At 46.1% G+C, this 15,968-nt stretch overlaps 2 protein-coding genes across 3 annotated transcripts in view; both read left to right on the plus strand.

Annotated features, from left to right (window-relative positions):
• LOC122729059 (galectin-1-like) overlaps positions 1 to 15,968 on the plus strand; it is a 34,571-nt gene that overhangs the window by 17,386 nt on the left and 1,217 nt on the right. The window contains exons 2-4 of the mRNA XM_043967724.1: positions 7,625 to 7,704; positions 8,112 to 8,283; positions 8,793 to 8,915. Coding sequence (XP_043823659.1) covers positions 7,625 to 7,704; positions 8,112 to 8,283; positions 8,793 to 8,915 — 375 coding nt within the window. The remainder of the gene's footprint in view (positions 1 to 7,624; positions 7,705 to 8,111; positions 8,284 to 8,792; positions 8,916 to 15,968) is intronic.
• LOC122729627 (galectin-1-like) lies at positions 317 to 3,463 on the plus strand. Of its 2 annotated transcripts, none has more exons than XM_043968593.1 (4): positions 317 to 523; positions 2,154 to 2,233; positions 2,562 to 2,779; positions 3,274 to 3,463. In XM_043968593.1, the coding sequence occupies exons 2-4, from the start codon at positions 2,224 to 2,226 to the stop codon at positions 3,418 to 3,420; spliced, it is 375 nt and encodes a 124-aa protein (XP_043824528.1). In that variant the 5' UTR covers positions 317 to 523; positions 2,154 to 2,223; the 3' UTR covers positions 3,421 to 3,463. The 2 variants fall into 2 exon arrangements, with proteins under 2 accessions (XP_043824528.1, XP_043824526.1); XM_043968591.1 differs by having other exon boundaries at positions 2,608 to 2,779.

Here is a 15,968-nt window from a genome sequence, read left to right on the forward strand (position 1 = left end):
TCACACAGCTAGTAAGTGTCAAGTGTCTGAGGCTGCATTTGAACTCAGGTCCTCCTGAATTCAGGGCCGGTGCTTTATCCACTGCTTCACCTAGGTGCCCCCACCAATCTCTATTAACACTCGCCCCAACCCCATCCCCCAACGGACAGTTGTAAGGGGTTGGCTGTCGGGGAGGAGGCTAGAAAACGATGGAGCTGGATATGGAGGGGGGGGGGTGACCAAAGGGTTATCTCCTTCCTGATTGGCTGATCTCCCAAGAAAGACTACAACAATTCCGCCAGCCCAGCACCTGATCTGCGCTCCCTCCCATTTCGTGCTCTGGGTTGGCAAAAAGTGCCAGAGTGGAGCACTGGGAATGTGTTCCGGTGCGGATTCAGAGGAAGCCCGGCGCCTGGCCGCCTGTGTGAAGGGCCCTACAGCTCCCTGACTTACTGTCTCTGGTTGGAGTTGAACGTTATCCTCCGGGGTCCCAGCGCAGCCAAGAGAATCTCAGGAGCATTTCTTATCCTCCGTCATGGTCAAGGTATAGGCTATGGGGAATCTTACCCTGGGTTTAGGTTAAGGGTCCAAAAGTGGGGGCTGTGAAATAATCCGGGAGACTCGAGACGAGTGCGTTCGGAAGAGGGTAGGAATGATCTACCCCGCCCCCCCCATACGCTGGGGTCCTTTCTCTTCTCCTCTAACCAACCCTTCACTGTCCCCTCCCCAGCCCTGGTAAGGGCTGCCCTTTCCATGCCCTCCCCCTTGCAACTTGCCTTCGACAATCCGGTAAGTTCAGAGAGGTTTGGGGAGAGGGGAGCAAGGGGGAAGTGCGACTTTGCCTGAGTTAGGGGTAGGGTGTACCCCGACTCTGACGGGCTACATCTGTGTGCGGATGGGGGTGTGGGGGTAGGATGTGGGGGATGCCCTTCCTTTATTGCAGGCTGAAGCGAAAGGATCCGGGTGGCAGGGACGGGGAATGGGAGAAGAGATGAATCTTCTGCCAAGGATTAGACATTCTTGGATGAATGACTGTCTAACCCTGCCTGATTGCACAGAAAGAGGTCAGGCTGAGGAGGCTTCATTGGAAAAGGAGACTGGAGATGGCAGAAGGGGCAGGGGGCAAGTGTTCCCTATGGTCCTTCCCTAGTCAGGGCCACCTCCCACACCTTTAAAATAATACCTAATTGACCTCACAAACACACTACACCCCTCTTCTCTAGGAAACCAGCTCATAAGATCCCTCTCCCCCTCCCCCCAATTTACTTCTCCTTCGATTAAGAACAGGAAAGTACTACAAAGCTCTGCTGCCTTGGTTCCCTTACTCTTATACACCCCTCCGGGTTTGGGGAGGGGGGTCCTGGGGCAGGAGAAGCCAAGATTCTTTCCCTTAGTGTTGCTCCAAAGGTCATCCTTGATTCCCAATTCTTTCTGGACCTCTCCCTCACTTGCCAACTCCCCTTCTCCTTGGCCTGGCTGGCTCCTGCCCTGGATTGGAACCAAGACTTGACTCTGGAGAATGGGCAAAGCTTTTCCCAAGAACTCTCCTGGAAAGGATTTTTTGTCAGCTAAATGAAATGAGGGCAGCTCTGGGAAAAGGAAGAGGGAAGGACAGTAGAGGAAGGGATGGGGGAGGCAAGGTGAGGCTGAATTAGCTACCAAGGCATTTCCCCATTGAGCTATAGGCTATCACCTACACTTGGGGTAGAACCTCTGTCCTCCCTTCCTCCTTCATCCTAGACCAAGTACCAGGATACATATGAAGTCAGCTTCAGATGATATGGGGTAGCCATTGGGACAGAGAGAGTGTGGGCTTGGAATCCAAGACAAACTTGGTTTCTAGTTCTGATTCTGTTGCCTACATGTGTGACCTGGGACAGGTCACTTCTCGCTTCTTTGAGGCTCAGCTTCCTGATCTGGAAAACGAAGAATCGACTGGATCTATCATTTAGGCTAGTTCCTCATGTAACAGATGGGGAAACTGAGGCCTAGAGACAGGAAGGGTTTTCCCCAAGGTCACAGAACTTGGTACTGGCTCCCACTTCAGCACTACCAAGCCTGAGGAGAGTCTGCTTTCCCAGAAGCTTCCTGGAGGGTGGCCCCTGCCCAACCAGAACATCTGGGTGCCTTCAGCTCCTAGGCAGCCCTAACCTTGCTGTACTTGCTCTCTTCAGGTAATGATTTGCAAAAACTTGGGCCTGAAACCTGGAGCACGCATAAAATTGGTGGGAGTCCTATCATCTTATGTCAAGAAGTAAGTGGAACATGGGATGGATGGAACACAACTGCTTGCAGATGACCCCTGATTAGAAGCAACAGACCTGTTTTGCCTCAGCCCCAGATGGCAGATCTAGGACTCCATATAAGGAAAAAGTTCCCCATAGAATCTTCCCAGTAGCTGGAAGGGACCATTTGGATAGGTAGTGAGCTGCCTATTTCTGGAGGTAGTCAAATGTGCACAATGGTCACTTGTTAGACAGGGTGGGGGTGCTGTAGAAGAGAAACCGTGGGGCTTCAGGTCAGGATTGGGTGAGAGTCCCTGTGGGGGTCTTCTATCTCAGGGATTCTCTGTGTGTCCCAAGGCTCTGGAACCCATGACAAAGATGAAGACTGGTTCTCATTTCCCAGATTTACTATAGTGATGGGGAAAGATGAGAAGAACCTTGCCATGTACTTCAGCCCTCAATACAGCTTTCTTTATGGAAAACATGTGATTGTCTGCAAGAACTTGCATGATGGCAATTGGGGCATGGAAAAAACAGAAATATACTTCCCCTTCACACATGGGGCTTCTGTGGAGGTAAGAGTCCAGAATCAGAGCATGTCATATTCCTCCTGGGAAGGACACAAGGGATCTCATCCACTCCCTTGCATTAGACACAAGAGTCCTGGAAGTAAACTCTGTTGGGGAAAAGATGAAAAGCTGGAGGAGAAAGGAGTCAGGAGCTTTTCCATTCCCAAGAGGCCCAGCATCCCTTAAGCTCAGGTGGGGCGAGGAAGGGAAGATGCTGTGAAGGGCCATGGTCCCAGTAGGATGAGAGGAGACTCTGGGGTGTCCTGGGACACAGCATAGGATGCCAGATTGCAAGCTGGAGAGAACCTCTATCACCATCTTGGCTACCCCCCCCCCATTTTACAGAGTGGTAAATGGAGGCTCAAAATGAAGATATGATCTGCCCCAGGTCACACAGTGTGTTGTAGTGAGTGTCTTGAGATGGAATTTGAACCCAGGTCTTCCTGTCTTACAGAGTCCAGGGTTCTGTATTCAGCTCCTTATGCCCTCTCCCCTTTCAGATTCCCATATACTTTAATGGCAAGTTCTTTATGGTGACGCTGCCTGATGGCTATCCAGTGGGGTTCTCAAATTGCTGTGAGACAACAATGGTCGACTTCTTGGCAGTTTATGGTGACATCAGAATCACCTCCCTGGACTTCCAGTGAGCCCTCCAATCAAGACTGGTTCAGACCATTCTGGCCCCTTAGGAGTCTCCCATTACTAATAAAAATGTTGATGATGATCGCAGCTGACACTCTGTTATTCTGGTCTGGAGGCTAGAGGGCTCAGTTTGGGTTTGGGAAGGATGGCTGAGTGACCCTGGACAAGTCCTTTCACCTCAGTGGCCCTTTGAGGATTCTCTAGGACAGGGATTCTCCACCACGTGTGGGAAGGTAATTTTCAGATGTGAAAAATTGCCATCAAGAAGTTACTAACAATCTATTTAATCTGGGCAGTAAGTGGGCCTAACACTCATCAGAATTGGCTCAAAGACCTTAATCTCATTAGAATTGGCTCAAGGAGGGAACAACATAGGCACTCAATTGGGTGGAATAATCTCTCTAACCCTGCAGGAAAAGAGGAGGGGAAAGAGATAAAGAGAGAGGGGCAAAAGAAGGAAGGGCAGAGTGGGGAAGGGGACAGACAGAAGCAAATCCCTTTTGAAGAGGGATAGGATGAAAGAAGATGGATAATAGAATAAATATCATGGGAAGGGAATAGAAAGGAAGGGAAACAGTTACTAACAGTAATCATGAAAAAGAGAAAAGGGGGGAAATTGTACAAAAAATATTTATAGCAACTCTTTGTGGTGGCTAAGAATTGAGAATCAAGGGAATGTTCATCAATTGAGGAATGATGGAAGAAGCTGTGGTATATGATTGTGGTGGAATGGTCTTGTGCTATAGGAAATGACAAACAAGATGATCTCAAAAAAACCTGGAAAAGCTAATGAACATCCATGTATAGTGAAGTGAGCAGAGCTGGGAGGACATAGTGCATAGTGACAGCAGTATTGTTCAATGAGCAATTGTGAATGACAACTACTCTCAGCAATGCAATGATCCAAGACAATCCCAAGGAACTAATGAGGAAGCTTACCATGCACCCCTATAGAAAGAACTGATAAAAAGAACACTTGTGGATTGTACATATATAACCTGGTTGCAATCTTGTGGAGGGGGGAGGAAAGGGAGGTAGGGAGGGAGAAAAATTTGGAACTCTAAATATTATGAAAATTAATGTTGAGAACTATCCTTACATGTAACTGGAAAAAATAAAATAAATGTTTGTTGCTTAAAAAAAAAAAAAGGCACTCCTAGGTGGCAGAGTGGATAAAGCACCAACTCTGGATTCAGGAGGACCTGAGTTCAAATCCAGCCTGAGACACTTGACACTTACTAGCAGTATGACCCTGGGCAAGTCACTTAACCCTTATTGCCCTGCCAAAAAATAAAAAGGTCACTAACTTCTGGTTTTATTTGTATTCGTCTGCATTTTTATATGCTTAAAACAACTTGAGGCCATCTTAATTGTGTTTTCAATGGGAAGGGGAAGAGTCAGAAGAAGGAAGAGAATTTGGAACTGAGAATTTGGAGGGTGAGACAATTGGGGAAAAGTGAATTGCTCAGGGTGACACAGCTACTAAGTGTCAAGTCTGAGTGGGAGTCTGAGGCTGGATTTGAACTCAGGTCCTCCTGACTCCAGAGCCAATACTCTATCCACCGCACCACCTAGATGCCCCTCAGAATTTTTTTAAAAGTACATTTAAAATGAAATTTTAAAACCTTCACAAAATGAAAGAAATAAAAGAATGACAAGAGCCCCACATAATTCTGAGAAGGGGCCCTGGGGCTCCCCTAGACTATCAGGAGCCCAGGTCATCACACACAACATGGTGACAAGCACTTAGAAGCCTAATCCAGAGCTTCTTCCACTTTTTCCACTCTGGACCCCATTTGGACTGAGAAGTTTATACACAACCTGCAGGTATATAGAAATATAATTTGGGTATACAAATCAAACATTTATTGCCAAATTTTTCACAAAACCTCACATTCAGTTACATGACTCCTTATGAGGTAGAGACCCAGTTTTAGAAGCTGTGGCGTCCACAATATCTGATGAGCAATAGTGAAGGGCTTTCCCATAGAAGTAATGGCAGTGAAGGAAGGGGACCACAGCATAGACCTTGGGCAAGACCTGCCAGCTGGAAAGATGTTGAATACAAACCAGTGAAGCCCTGGGTCCATTAAAGGATCAGCCCAAGGAAGCTCAGAGAGATCTGGAGCCAGGGTGGGAATAGAATGGAAGGACATTCACTAGCTCTGGGGTCAGAGGTATTGGGTTTGCATTTGACCTCTGATGCTCACTGCCCAGATGACCTTGGAGAAGTCCCTGGGCCTCAGTTTCCTCTGGGATAAAATGAAGAGCTTTGCCTCCAAGGTCTTCCCAGCTCTCTACACCTAGGCTCCTATAGGGGGGAGTTATTGCCCCTGCCTCAGTTTCCTCCTCTGTAAGATGAAGAAGTTGTACTAGTTGGCCTGTGAGGTCCCTGCTGTGAGCCTGTCATCTCTCCTTTCATCTTCTGAAATATGATAAATCCCAGTATTTCTTCCCACCAGGACTGGAAGAAAGCAAGAGATCAGCTCTCAGACATTCTGTATCCTAACTGCTTCTGGCTCAGCACCCACAGGCAATGGCCAAAGGATGCTGTATGTCCTCAGAAAGAGAGGCGGGGGGGGGGGGGACTAGGTGGTGAAGTGGATAAAGCATCGGCCCTGGAATCAGGAGTACCTGAGTTCAAATCCAGCCTCAGACACTTTACACTTACTAGCTGTGTGACCCTGCCCAAGTCACTTAACCCCCATGGCCCCGCAAAAAAAAAAAGAGAGAGAGAGAGAGGCCAGGGCCCTCCACTGTGCGTGCCCAGAGATGGGCTAACCAAGCCTGGATCTGGACTTGGCCCTGGGGGTGAGCAGCTCTGGTCCTACCAGCATCTGCAGTCCTGCTCACCACATCCAATCTCATCACAGCAGGAGGGGCTGATCAGTCTACACATATCTGTGGATCACTCAGGCGAGGCCAGGCCTATTGTTAGAAAGAGAAATGGACTAAACACCCAGCCCTGGGTGGAAAGAGGCTCAGAGTGCCTGGAGATGCAGAGATGAAGGCCAAGTTGCATTGCAGCTGTGTGGCTGAGCGCAGGCCTTCGGATATCTCTGAGCCTGATTTCTCTACCATCTCCAAGGTCTCTGCAGTGCCTCTCTTGCCCTTAAGATAGATGGAGGGAGTGGAAGTTAGATGGCGCAGTGGATAGAGCACCGGCCCTGGAATCAGGAGTACCTGAGTTCAAATCCGGCCTCAGACACTTAACACTTAACTAGCTGTGTGACCCTGGGCAAGTCACTTAACCCCAATTGCCTCACTAAAAAAGAAAAAAAAAGATAGATGGAGGGAGAAGCAATAGTTAGGGTGTTGGACTTGGCCACATGAGCCTAGGCGGCAGGTACAAGGAGGCTGTGCTATAGGAGAGGATTTTGTCTGGTCCTACTCAGTTCCAGAGGCAGAAGCAGGAGGAATTTGGGGAAGGTGCAGAGGGACTTGTCCATTCAATGCAACAATGGGAGCTGTCCAGAAGTGGAGCCACCTGATGCCATGGGGAGGGAGCTTCCCATTATTGGAGGTCTTCAAGGGGAGCCTAGTGACCACTTTGGGGGAATGTTTGAATGGAATTTATAATTTAAATACATATATGGGTCCTTCTAAATAGAGGTTTGATGATTCTGTTAGGGGATATGGAAAAGGACCTGATCTGGGATGACATTGCATGACTATGGGGACTCCCAGGTGAGAAATTTCTTTCCCCACCCCCATACAAGTAAGCACCTTCTCTGTAACTTCCAGTCAGAACAGAGGAACTTTGACAGGTGTCTGTAATTGACCCCATGGGTGGTCTAGTGAAGCCCTCCTGAAGGAAAAAATGTTTTTTCTATAAATAGAAGAAGGAAATCTCAAGTTTCACTTAGAGTTCATGGAATATAATGATTTAATTTCTGTTACCATCTCCAAGTTCAAAAATCCTTTGGGATCTCTCCATGGCCCCCCCCAGGGACCCCACATCTGTTGCACCTTAAGCTTCTCCAAAAGTAACGGCAGGAGAAGCTACGTCCCTTTTAACCTTAGAGTTTCTGCCAAGGTGACCCTTCATTCCTCCTTGTTCCCCATTCAAACCAGCCTGGAGGAGAGTCTGCTTTCCTAGGACCTTCTTGAAAGGTGGCAACACCCACACCCACACAGACACCTGACCTAGTGCTCTGCATCCCCTCAGGTCCCAGCCAGCACTAACCTTCCTGTACTTGATCTCCTCAGGAAGTAGCTGCCTCTAATTTGCACCTCCAACCCGGAGTGACCATAAAAGTAGTCGGAGAAATACCGAGTGACGCCAAGGAGTAAGTGGAAGATAGGAGACTAAATTGAACTCTAGATGAAAGCTGAATCCTATACATACCTGCTTGCACTTGACCCTTGATTGGAAGCTCCAAACTGGTTTTGCTTCAGCCCCAGATGGCAGAGCTAGGACCCAGCATCAGGAAAAACTTCCCAACAGGAGATATCCAGTAGCTAGAATGGACAGTTTAGCAAAGTAGTGATCTCCCTGTCTCTAGACATGTCAGATGGTTTCTTGATGGACTGGGTGGAGGTAGGAGGAGTACTGCATAAGAGAAACCATGGAGCATCAGGTCAGGATAGGGTGAGACTCCTTTTGGGAGTCTTCTAGCTTTGGGATTCTCTGAATAGGGGTTTTCCAAGGCTCAGGGACCTATGCTAATGATGGAGATGTGTTCTCTATTCCCAGATTAAAATTGAACCTGGGAAAGGACCACATTAACCTGGGCCTGCACATGCATGTACGATTCAACTATGGTGATGACAACGAAGAAGTCATCTACAGCACAAGGCTGGAAGGCTTTTTCGGCAATGAACAAAAAGAGACTCACTTCCCCTTTGTGACAGGGAGCAGAGTGGAAGTAAGACCCCAGAATCAGAGCATGGGCTGTTCCACCTGGGAAGGATCCAAGAGATGATCTCATCCACCCTTGGCATTTGACAGAAGAGTTCTGGAAGGAAATTCCCATGGGGAAAAAATAAAAAGCTATAGAGGAAAGGCCTCAGTGACTTTCCAAAGGTCATACCCAAGAAGCCCAGCAGCCCTTGAGTTGGGGAGAGGTTGAGGGAAAAGGGAGGGAGTTGTGAAAGGCCGAGGTCCCAATAGGATAAGAGAAGACTTTGGGAGTATCCCATGACACAGAATAGGACCTCAGATTGAAAGCTGGAGAGAACCTCAGGTGAGATCTAGTCTGATCTCCTGGTTTTACAAAGGGGGAAACTGAGACTCAGAATGAAGATATGATTTGCCCCAGGTCACACAGTGTCTTGTAGTGACTGTCTTGGGTGGAATCTGAATCCAGATACATCGATCTTCTTGTATGCAAGCCTAGGGTTCTGTGTTCATCTCTTTCTGCCCTCTCCCATTCAGGTTTCTATCACCTTTGATGGGAGGCACTTTACCATGAGGCTGCCTGATGGCTTTCAGTCAAATTTTCCCAATTTCTTTAACTTAAATGAAATCAACTTCTTTGAAGTTCTTGGTGACTTCAAGGTTGGAAAGGTCGTCTTTGAAGGAGTCCTCCAATCAAGCTGGCTTCAAACCATTCTTGACTGCTGGAAGCCTCTTATTACTGATAAAAGTGATGGTAGGGGCAGCTAAGTGGTGCAGTGGATAGAGCACCCACCCTGGAGTCAAGAGAGCCTGAGTTCAAATCTGATCTCAGACACTCAACACTTACTAGCTGTGTGACCCTGGGCAAGTCACTTAACCCCAATTGCCTCACTAAATAATTAATTAATTAATTAATTAATTAAAAAGTGCTGGTGATGATAGCAGCTGATGTTTTCTGTTATTCTGGTCTGGGGGATAGAGGTCTGGATTTAGGGTTGGGAAGAATGGCTGAGTGACCCTGGACAAGTCCCTTCACCTCCACGGTCCTTTGGTGATTCTCTAGCACAGGGATTCTCTACCTGGAAAAATTGTGACCTCAAGAGTCACTACCTTCTGATTTCCCCAGCATTCCTCAGTGATATACCTATAGGTGTGTGTGTCTTTCTATGTCTCTGTGTCTCTGTGTGTGTCTGTGTTTGTGTGTCTGTATGTGTCTGTCTGTGTATATATATATATATATATATATATGTGTGTGTGTGTGTGTATGTATGTAAAAACATTATTCTCATTCATATTACCTTGTTTGCCTTCTTGATAGTCAGAGGAAAGGTGAGAGGGAGGGGAATAATTTGGAAAACAAACTCTTTAAAAGAATGTTAAAAAATAAAAGAATAAAACCTACACAAAAAGTGGGGGAAAGAAAGACAACAGCACCAAGTGATTCTGAGAAGGGGTCGATGGGCTTCCCCAGACTGTCAGGAGCCCAGGCCATCACACTCAAAAAGGTTACAAGCAGTGAACAGTCCTAGTCAATGCCTGATTAGCAATGGTGAAGAGCTTTCCCATAGTAGTAATGGCAGGAGAACCTCTGTATCTTGAGGAAGGGAGGGGACCAGACTACAGACTGTGGACAAGCCCAGCTGCTGGAAGAATGCTGAATACAAAGCAGTGAAGCTCTGGGTTCCTTGGAGGAAAGATGGGAACAGAGGAGAAAGATCTTTCCTATCTCTTCTCTAGCAAACCAGCTCTTAAGGTTCTCCTGACTCTGTCCCCCAATGACTTCTCCACTCATTTTGAAGAGGAAGGAACCACAAATCTGTGCTGCCCTGGTTCCCTTCCCCTTCTCCAAAGGGAATGAGGGGAAGGAGAAACTAAGTTCCTTTGCTTTAGTGTGTGTGCCAAGGTCCCGCTTGCTTTCCCCTGGTAACCTGTGCCAATTATTGTCTGTGTGGCTGAGGGTAGACCTGAGGACCTTTCTGAGCCTGGTTTCTTGGGTCAGATGATGGCCTTAGGCCATGAAATGCACTCAGTGCAAATTGACTCAGTCTCCCTGAGCAGAGCCCACCACTGATAGAGAGACAGGGTGGAAGGGACCAGCTTACTACATGGAAAGTATGGAAGACTTGATACCAAAGCTAGAGGCCTGAGACTACCTGACCAGAGTCAGGGCAGCCAAGAGGATGACCTGCCATCTTATTCCCAATTTTTCTCCCCTGTTCTCTTTCCTCCTGTGGACATGAGGAGACCTCTTCCCCAATCTCCATGTCCTGATACAGGTTGAATGTTTTTCTCTCAGCAATTCCACCACTGCACAGACACAGACAGACTTTGTCTCTCTGTCTCTCTCTTTCTGTCTGTCTTTCTCTCTCTCTCTCTCTCTCTCTCTCTCTCTCTCTCTCTCTCTCTCTCTCTCTCACACACACACACACACACACACACACACACACACACACACACACACACACATATACACAAAGAGGCACAAAATGATTCTCCATCTTCTGGAATCGGTAGGTCAGGACCTGGGTTCCAGGTCCCTGATAGGAGTTAGTTATCCCTTCTCCCTTTAGGTTAGGCTAGGTGTCCTCTCCCCCCATGACCTCCTGTTTCCCTCCAGTGGGTATCCTTTCCCTAATGGCTGTATCACCTCCACCATCACCCCTGGGATCAGTCCCCACTTTCCCCCCCCTCTCAGCTCAGACTTGGTCAATGCTGCTGTAACTTCCCTTCTTTCACCCCACATTCTCTCTTCTAGACTAGGAGCTATAACTTTTTGGGAAAGGGGAAAAGAGGAAGTGGATATGGTATACAGATGCAATGGGATACTATTATGTTATAAGAAAGAATAAACAGATATATTTCAGAAAAACCTGGAAAGACTTACATGAACTGATGCTGAGTGAAGTAAGCAGAAGAGAACACAGTAACAGCAGTAGTGTGCAATGATCAACCATGATAGACTTAGCTCTTCTCAGCAACACAATGCTCCAAGATAATTCCAAAAGATTCACCATGTAAAATGCTCTCCACATCCAGAGAAAGACCTATGGCATCTGAGTGCAGGTGGAGGCACTCAATTTTCCCTTGTTTTTTAATTTTTTCTATCTCCTGCTTTTTCCCTTTTGTTCTGATTCTTCTTTCACAACATGACTACTGTGGAAAGATATTTAACATGATTGTACATGTATATCCTATTTCAGATGGTTTGCTGTCTTGGGGTGGGGGGAGGGAAGAAGGAAGAAAAAATTGGAACTAAAATTCTTTTTAAAAAATGTTGAAAACTATCTTTACATGTAACTGGGGAAAAACAAAATACTATTAAGTGAAAAATATATGGTTGTTAGACTAAATGACCTCTAAGGCTCCTTTGAGTTCAGAATCTATGATCCTAAAGGGCACTTTCTCAGAATACTCAGTGCCAATTGTTCCAAAACTCCTTGCTCTGCCTGGTTCAGGGGATTCCCCTCTCCCATACACATACACCTTTCAGTGGGTTGAGCTTAGGGCCCTGGATCCAATGAGACAATCAGCCTAGTTCAAACTTCTGGAATATCATTGAGTGTGGGTCATTGAATCCTATCTCCTAAGGGGCCAATCAGAAGGCTGGAATTCATTAAGTTCAGGTTGTAGTAGCCAAGGGGAGTATGTACCAATTTCAGGAACCATGTGGCTCCTGCCCAGATTTTAAGCAGTGAAATGATTGGAATGATGCCACCTGCTGGAGACTTACTGTAGGAAAGCTCTGCCCAGAGGAGAAGGCACCTGAGGGCAAGCCATGAGGGCTTTTCTTTGGAATCAGGAAGTGACATTTGCTTGTGGGAGGAAGACAGGGCGAGGCTGGCTCTCTCTCTCTCTTTTCCATGAGGACTCTGGTGGAGAATGGAGCTAAAAATGTGTTCTCCCTTTGATAGATAGAAGAATGTAGACCTTTCTCATTTCACCAAATTTTTATTCTGTTTAATAAATGCTTAAAAGTCTAAACTCTTGCTAAAGCTTATAATTTATTAGCAACCACTGATTAGATATTTTAGACAGTATAGCTAGAATTTTAGCCCCTTACAGTGGAATGAGGATTATGCTCCACAAGTGATGTGATGAACATGGTAGGATCCTAAAATCTTTTCCCCAAGAACTGCTGATTAGCTCATACCCTGACTCAGTAAAGGTTTATATACTATTTTATTTATTAACGTTTTAGGATTCCTCAGGAGGGGTCAAAATGAGCCCACTAAGTGTACCTAGCTCCCCTCTTCTTCAAGCAAACCCCAAGAACTTGGAACTAGATAAATTTTAATTCCTGTGTCTCTGTCCATGGGGTGATGTACCCATGGGAGTTGAGCATCTCCTCAGAGCACTCCTGCCCATATTCCCTTGGCCAGTGTCTGGACTCTGTCACCATATTCACCCCCAAATGCTAAAAAAAAATACTGCAGAAGGAGAGATTTGAGAGAGGCAGAAAGAAGTAGCTAGAACCCCAAGTGAAGGTGAATCTATGGGCAGGGACATCAGAGCTCAGGTGTGAAGAAATTGAGTCCTAAAGGAAGATTAGGCCTTAGAGGGGCTCCAGCAGCCATCCTAGGTAGGCTGGGAAGCCCCAGGACAGGTCACCCAATGCCTGCTTCAGGCAGAGCATATGGTCACTTGTTGGAGGGAATGGATCACTAGGACTAGGCAGAGAGCCCTGACTGGGAGGCCTATTAAGCAGAGCAGGGAGAGTGACCTGCCAAGGCCCCTGGGGCTGCCCTGTCTCACCCTGTGAGGAAGGAGAAGGTAGAAGAAACATGGGTTACAATCCAGACAATGCCCTGCCAGCTGTGTGACCCAGGGCTGTCACAGGTCCACACTGAACCTCAGTTTCCTTTTCTGTAAAATGGGAATCATGACCCAGGAAGGGGGACAGAGGTCTCAAATTCAAGGTTCTGGACTTCCACAAGTATCTCTTGCCCTGGTTGACTATGGTCTTTCCTTCTTTAAGAGGACCAAAATGACATCACTATGTTGTAGGCAAGGTATAGTGTGTCCACCTGTGGCTGGACAGACCAATAGAAGCTTGGAAGGCTTTACCCCAGCTCAGGCACAATTAGTCCATAGCACCAAGTCTTATTTCTAGAGGGAGTTAACATTTGCAAATTATTTCCCTCCAAAAAACACTCCATTTTCCTATTTCTAGAGTATCTGTTTGATCATTTTTAAATACAGAAAAACTCCTTTTACAAGTCAGACCCTCATGGATTGTTTTTAAGACTCTGATATCAGGTACAGGATTTAGTTAAAGAACATCAGGTGATATATAAAAACTGACATTCTCTGAAGTTTTAGAATTGGAGAAGTAAATTTTAGAGACTGTACAAAATTGTATGATGTTTTGTTACTGACAGATTTTAGCAGAATTATCTAGGAAGCTTCTACAAGTGATCTGGAACCAGAATTGCAGAGCCAACTTCAGAGCTGCCCTGAGAATAAAGCTTTTTCCAGAATGTCCAAGAAAAGGCTTTCCCTGGCACCAGAGGGCTACAGGAGGCATCTGGGACTCAAAATATGCTGATTACAAGAACATTGGGAGTAGGTCCCTAGCATGCAAGGACACATGATGTCAGATAATATTGATGATCATTGTTTTCCTTTGGCCTTCTGCTTCCTGGAGCTTGAGTTTGCTTGGTTACCTTTTTGAAATATAAATCCACCCTCTCAAAACTAGTCCACTAAGTAGTTTGATCTATCACCTAAGGTCATTCTGATGATTAATTAATGAAAATGCTTCTGAATTTAATTTATAGGTAAGTTATCCAGGGATGGACTGTTTTTTTCCACTCTACCACCATTCAAAAGAGGAAATTGAGGAAGTTGAGGGGATTTTAACACCAAAGGATTAATTCTGGGAATGGAATGAACCACACTGACTGCATCTTGATAATCAAATCTGGAGTCAGTCCAGTTCCCTTTGTATTCAATTATGGGTCTCCTTCAAATTCTTTCTTGGGAGAAAACTTTCTTTAGTTGTGGGAATTGGGAGAAAGTCTTATCTTATTCTTTTAACCCAGCCCTGCATGGCTAGGAAGCTGGACTATGTCTCTCTGCTCCTTAGAGACCCTAAACTAAGGACCCAGGTTAGGATGACCAGACTCCTGGTCAGATCCAAAGACAGAACATGGAATTTCCCTCCTATTATGTATCTCAAGTAACCCCTGTGTCTCCTCTGAAAACTGGTCCCATACTGATCAATCCGTTGTTGTTTCCACATTCCTTTGACTACATAAAGACACTTAGGGAGACACATCTCTTTCCTTAGAGCCATTGTTTCTGATAAAGACCTTATTTCTAAAATATATAGAGAACTGAATCAAATATATAAGAATTTAAGGTATTGTACCTGTTCATTCTCCCCCCTCCCAACTTGGAAAGTTCCTAATCCTTCTTCCAATTAGAAATCATATAAACTAAGGTTGTATTGTTTCCTTTTTTTTTTCATGGCAATGAGGGTTAAGTGACTTGCCCAGGGTCACAAAGCTAGTAAACATCAACTGTCTGAGGTCGAATTTGAACTCAGTTCCTCCTGAATCCAGGGCCAGTGCTTTATCCACTGGGCCAACCACCTGCCCCTGTATTGTTTCCTGGTAATCAATTGTCCCCATGTGATTAATAATTTTTCATGTATAAGAATTTGTCTCCTCCTGCATTTGGGATGCAGCCCTAAGGTGAAGAATGGGCAGGGTCCTGGTTTGTTGGGCACTTGCCAGAGTTTGCTTAATACATTGATAAGCTTGAAAGACTGAGCCTTTGTCTCCTCACTCATTTAATCTTTCATCCATAACAACCAGGAAAAGGGGCTGGTGCCACGATTGTTATCTCCTTTTTATGGAGAAGGAAACTGAGATTGAGTAGAGATATGAGCTGACTAAGGGTCATACACTGCAAGGGGTGGGATAGTGGTGTGGTGTAAGGACTGTGGAAGATGAAAGGGTTGGAATCAGGCTCAGGAGGGGAGGCCCTTGGGCTTGGTCAGGGTTTAGGCAGAGGAGAGCTGTGTTTGTTCTGCCCTGTTTTTCTTCAACTTCTCCAAGGTTTCTGGAGTGTCTCTCTTGCCCTTGACATAGATGGTGGAACAAGCAATTGCTAGGGGTATTGGTTTTGGCCACATGAGCCTTGCCTGCAATTACAGAGGGGCTGTGCTACAGGAAAGGATGTAGCTTAGTCCTACTCAGCCCCAGAGGCAGAAGCAGGAGGAATATGTGAAAGGTGCAGAGGGGCCTCTCCATTCAATCCAAAAATGGGAGCTCTCCAGATGTGAAACCACTTGATGCCATAGGGAGGGAGACCTTCAAAGGGAGCCCAGATGACCACTTGGGGAGAATGTTTCAAAGGAAGATTTTATTTAAATAGAAGTGGGAGTTCCCTTCAAAATGGAGATTTGAGGATTGTGTCAGGGGACAGGGATAGGGACCCAATCTGGGAGGACATCCTATGCATAGGTAACTCCCATGGGAGTCAATCTCCCCTCACCCAAGTCAGAACCTTTTCTGCAACTAAGGTTCAGAGGCCCTTTAATTGGTTTGGGTCATGGACCCTCCTGCCCCCAGCTCCAGGCAGTCTGTTTAAGCCCTTCTGAGAAAAATGTTTGTTTGTTTTTCTGAGACTAGAAGGAAATAATACATTTGCATTAGAGTTCTTTGAAAATAGAGATCTGATTTCTTTTACACTCTCCAAGTTCATACA

Source organism: Dromiciops gliroides, chromosome 5 (assembly GCF_019393635.1).
Source record: "Dromiciops gliroides isolate mDroGli1 chromosome 5, mDroGli1.pri, whole genome shotgun sequence".
Classification (NCBI taxonomy): domain Eukaryota; kingdom Metazoa; phylum Chordata; class Mammalia; order Microbiotheria; family Microbiotheriidae; genus Dromiciops; species Dromiciops gliroides.

Excerpts from the sequence above, each read along its gene's own strand:
- LOC122729627 (XM_043968591.1), top strand. Across the intron at positions 2,234-2,607 it reads CTATCATCTTATGTCAAGAA|ATTTACTATAGTGATGGGGA; the intron begins GTAAGTGGAACA and ends CTCATTTCCCAG. Across the intron at positions 2,780-3,273 it reads CACATGGGGCTTCTGTGGAG|ATTCCCATATACTTTAATGG; the intron begins GTAAGAGTCCAG and ends CTCCCCTTTCAG.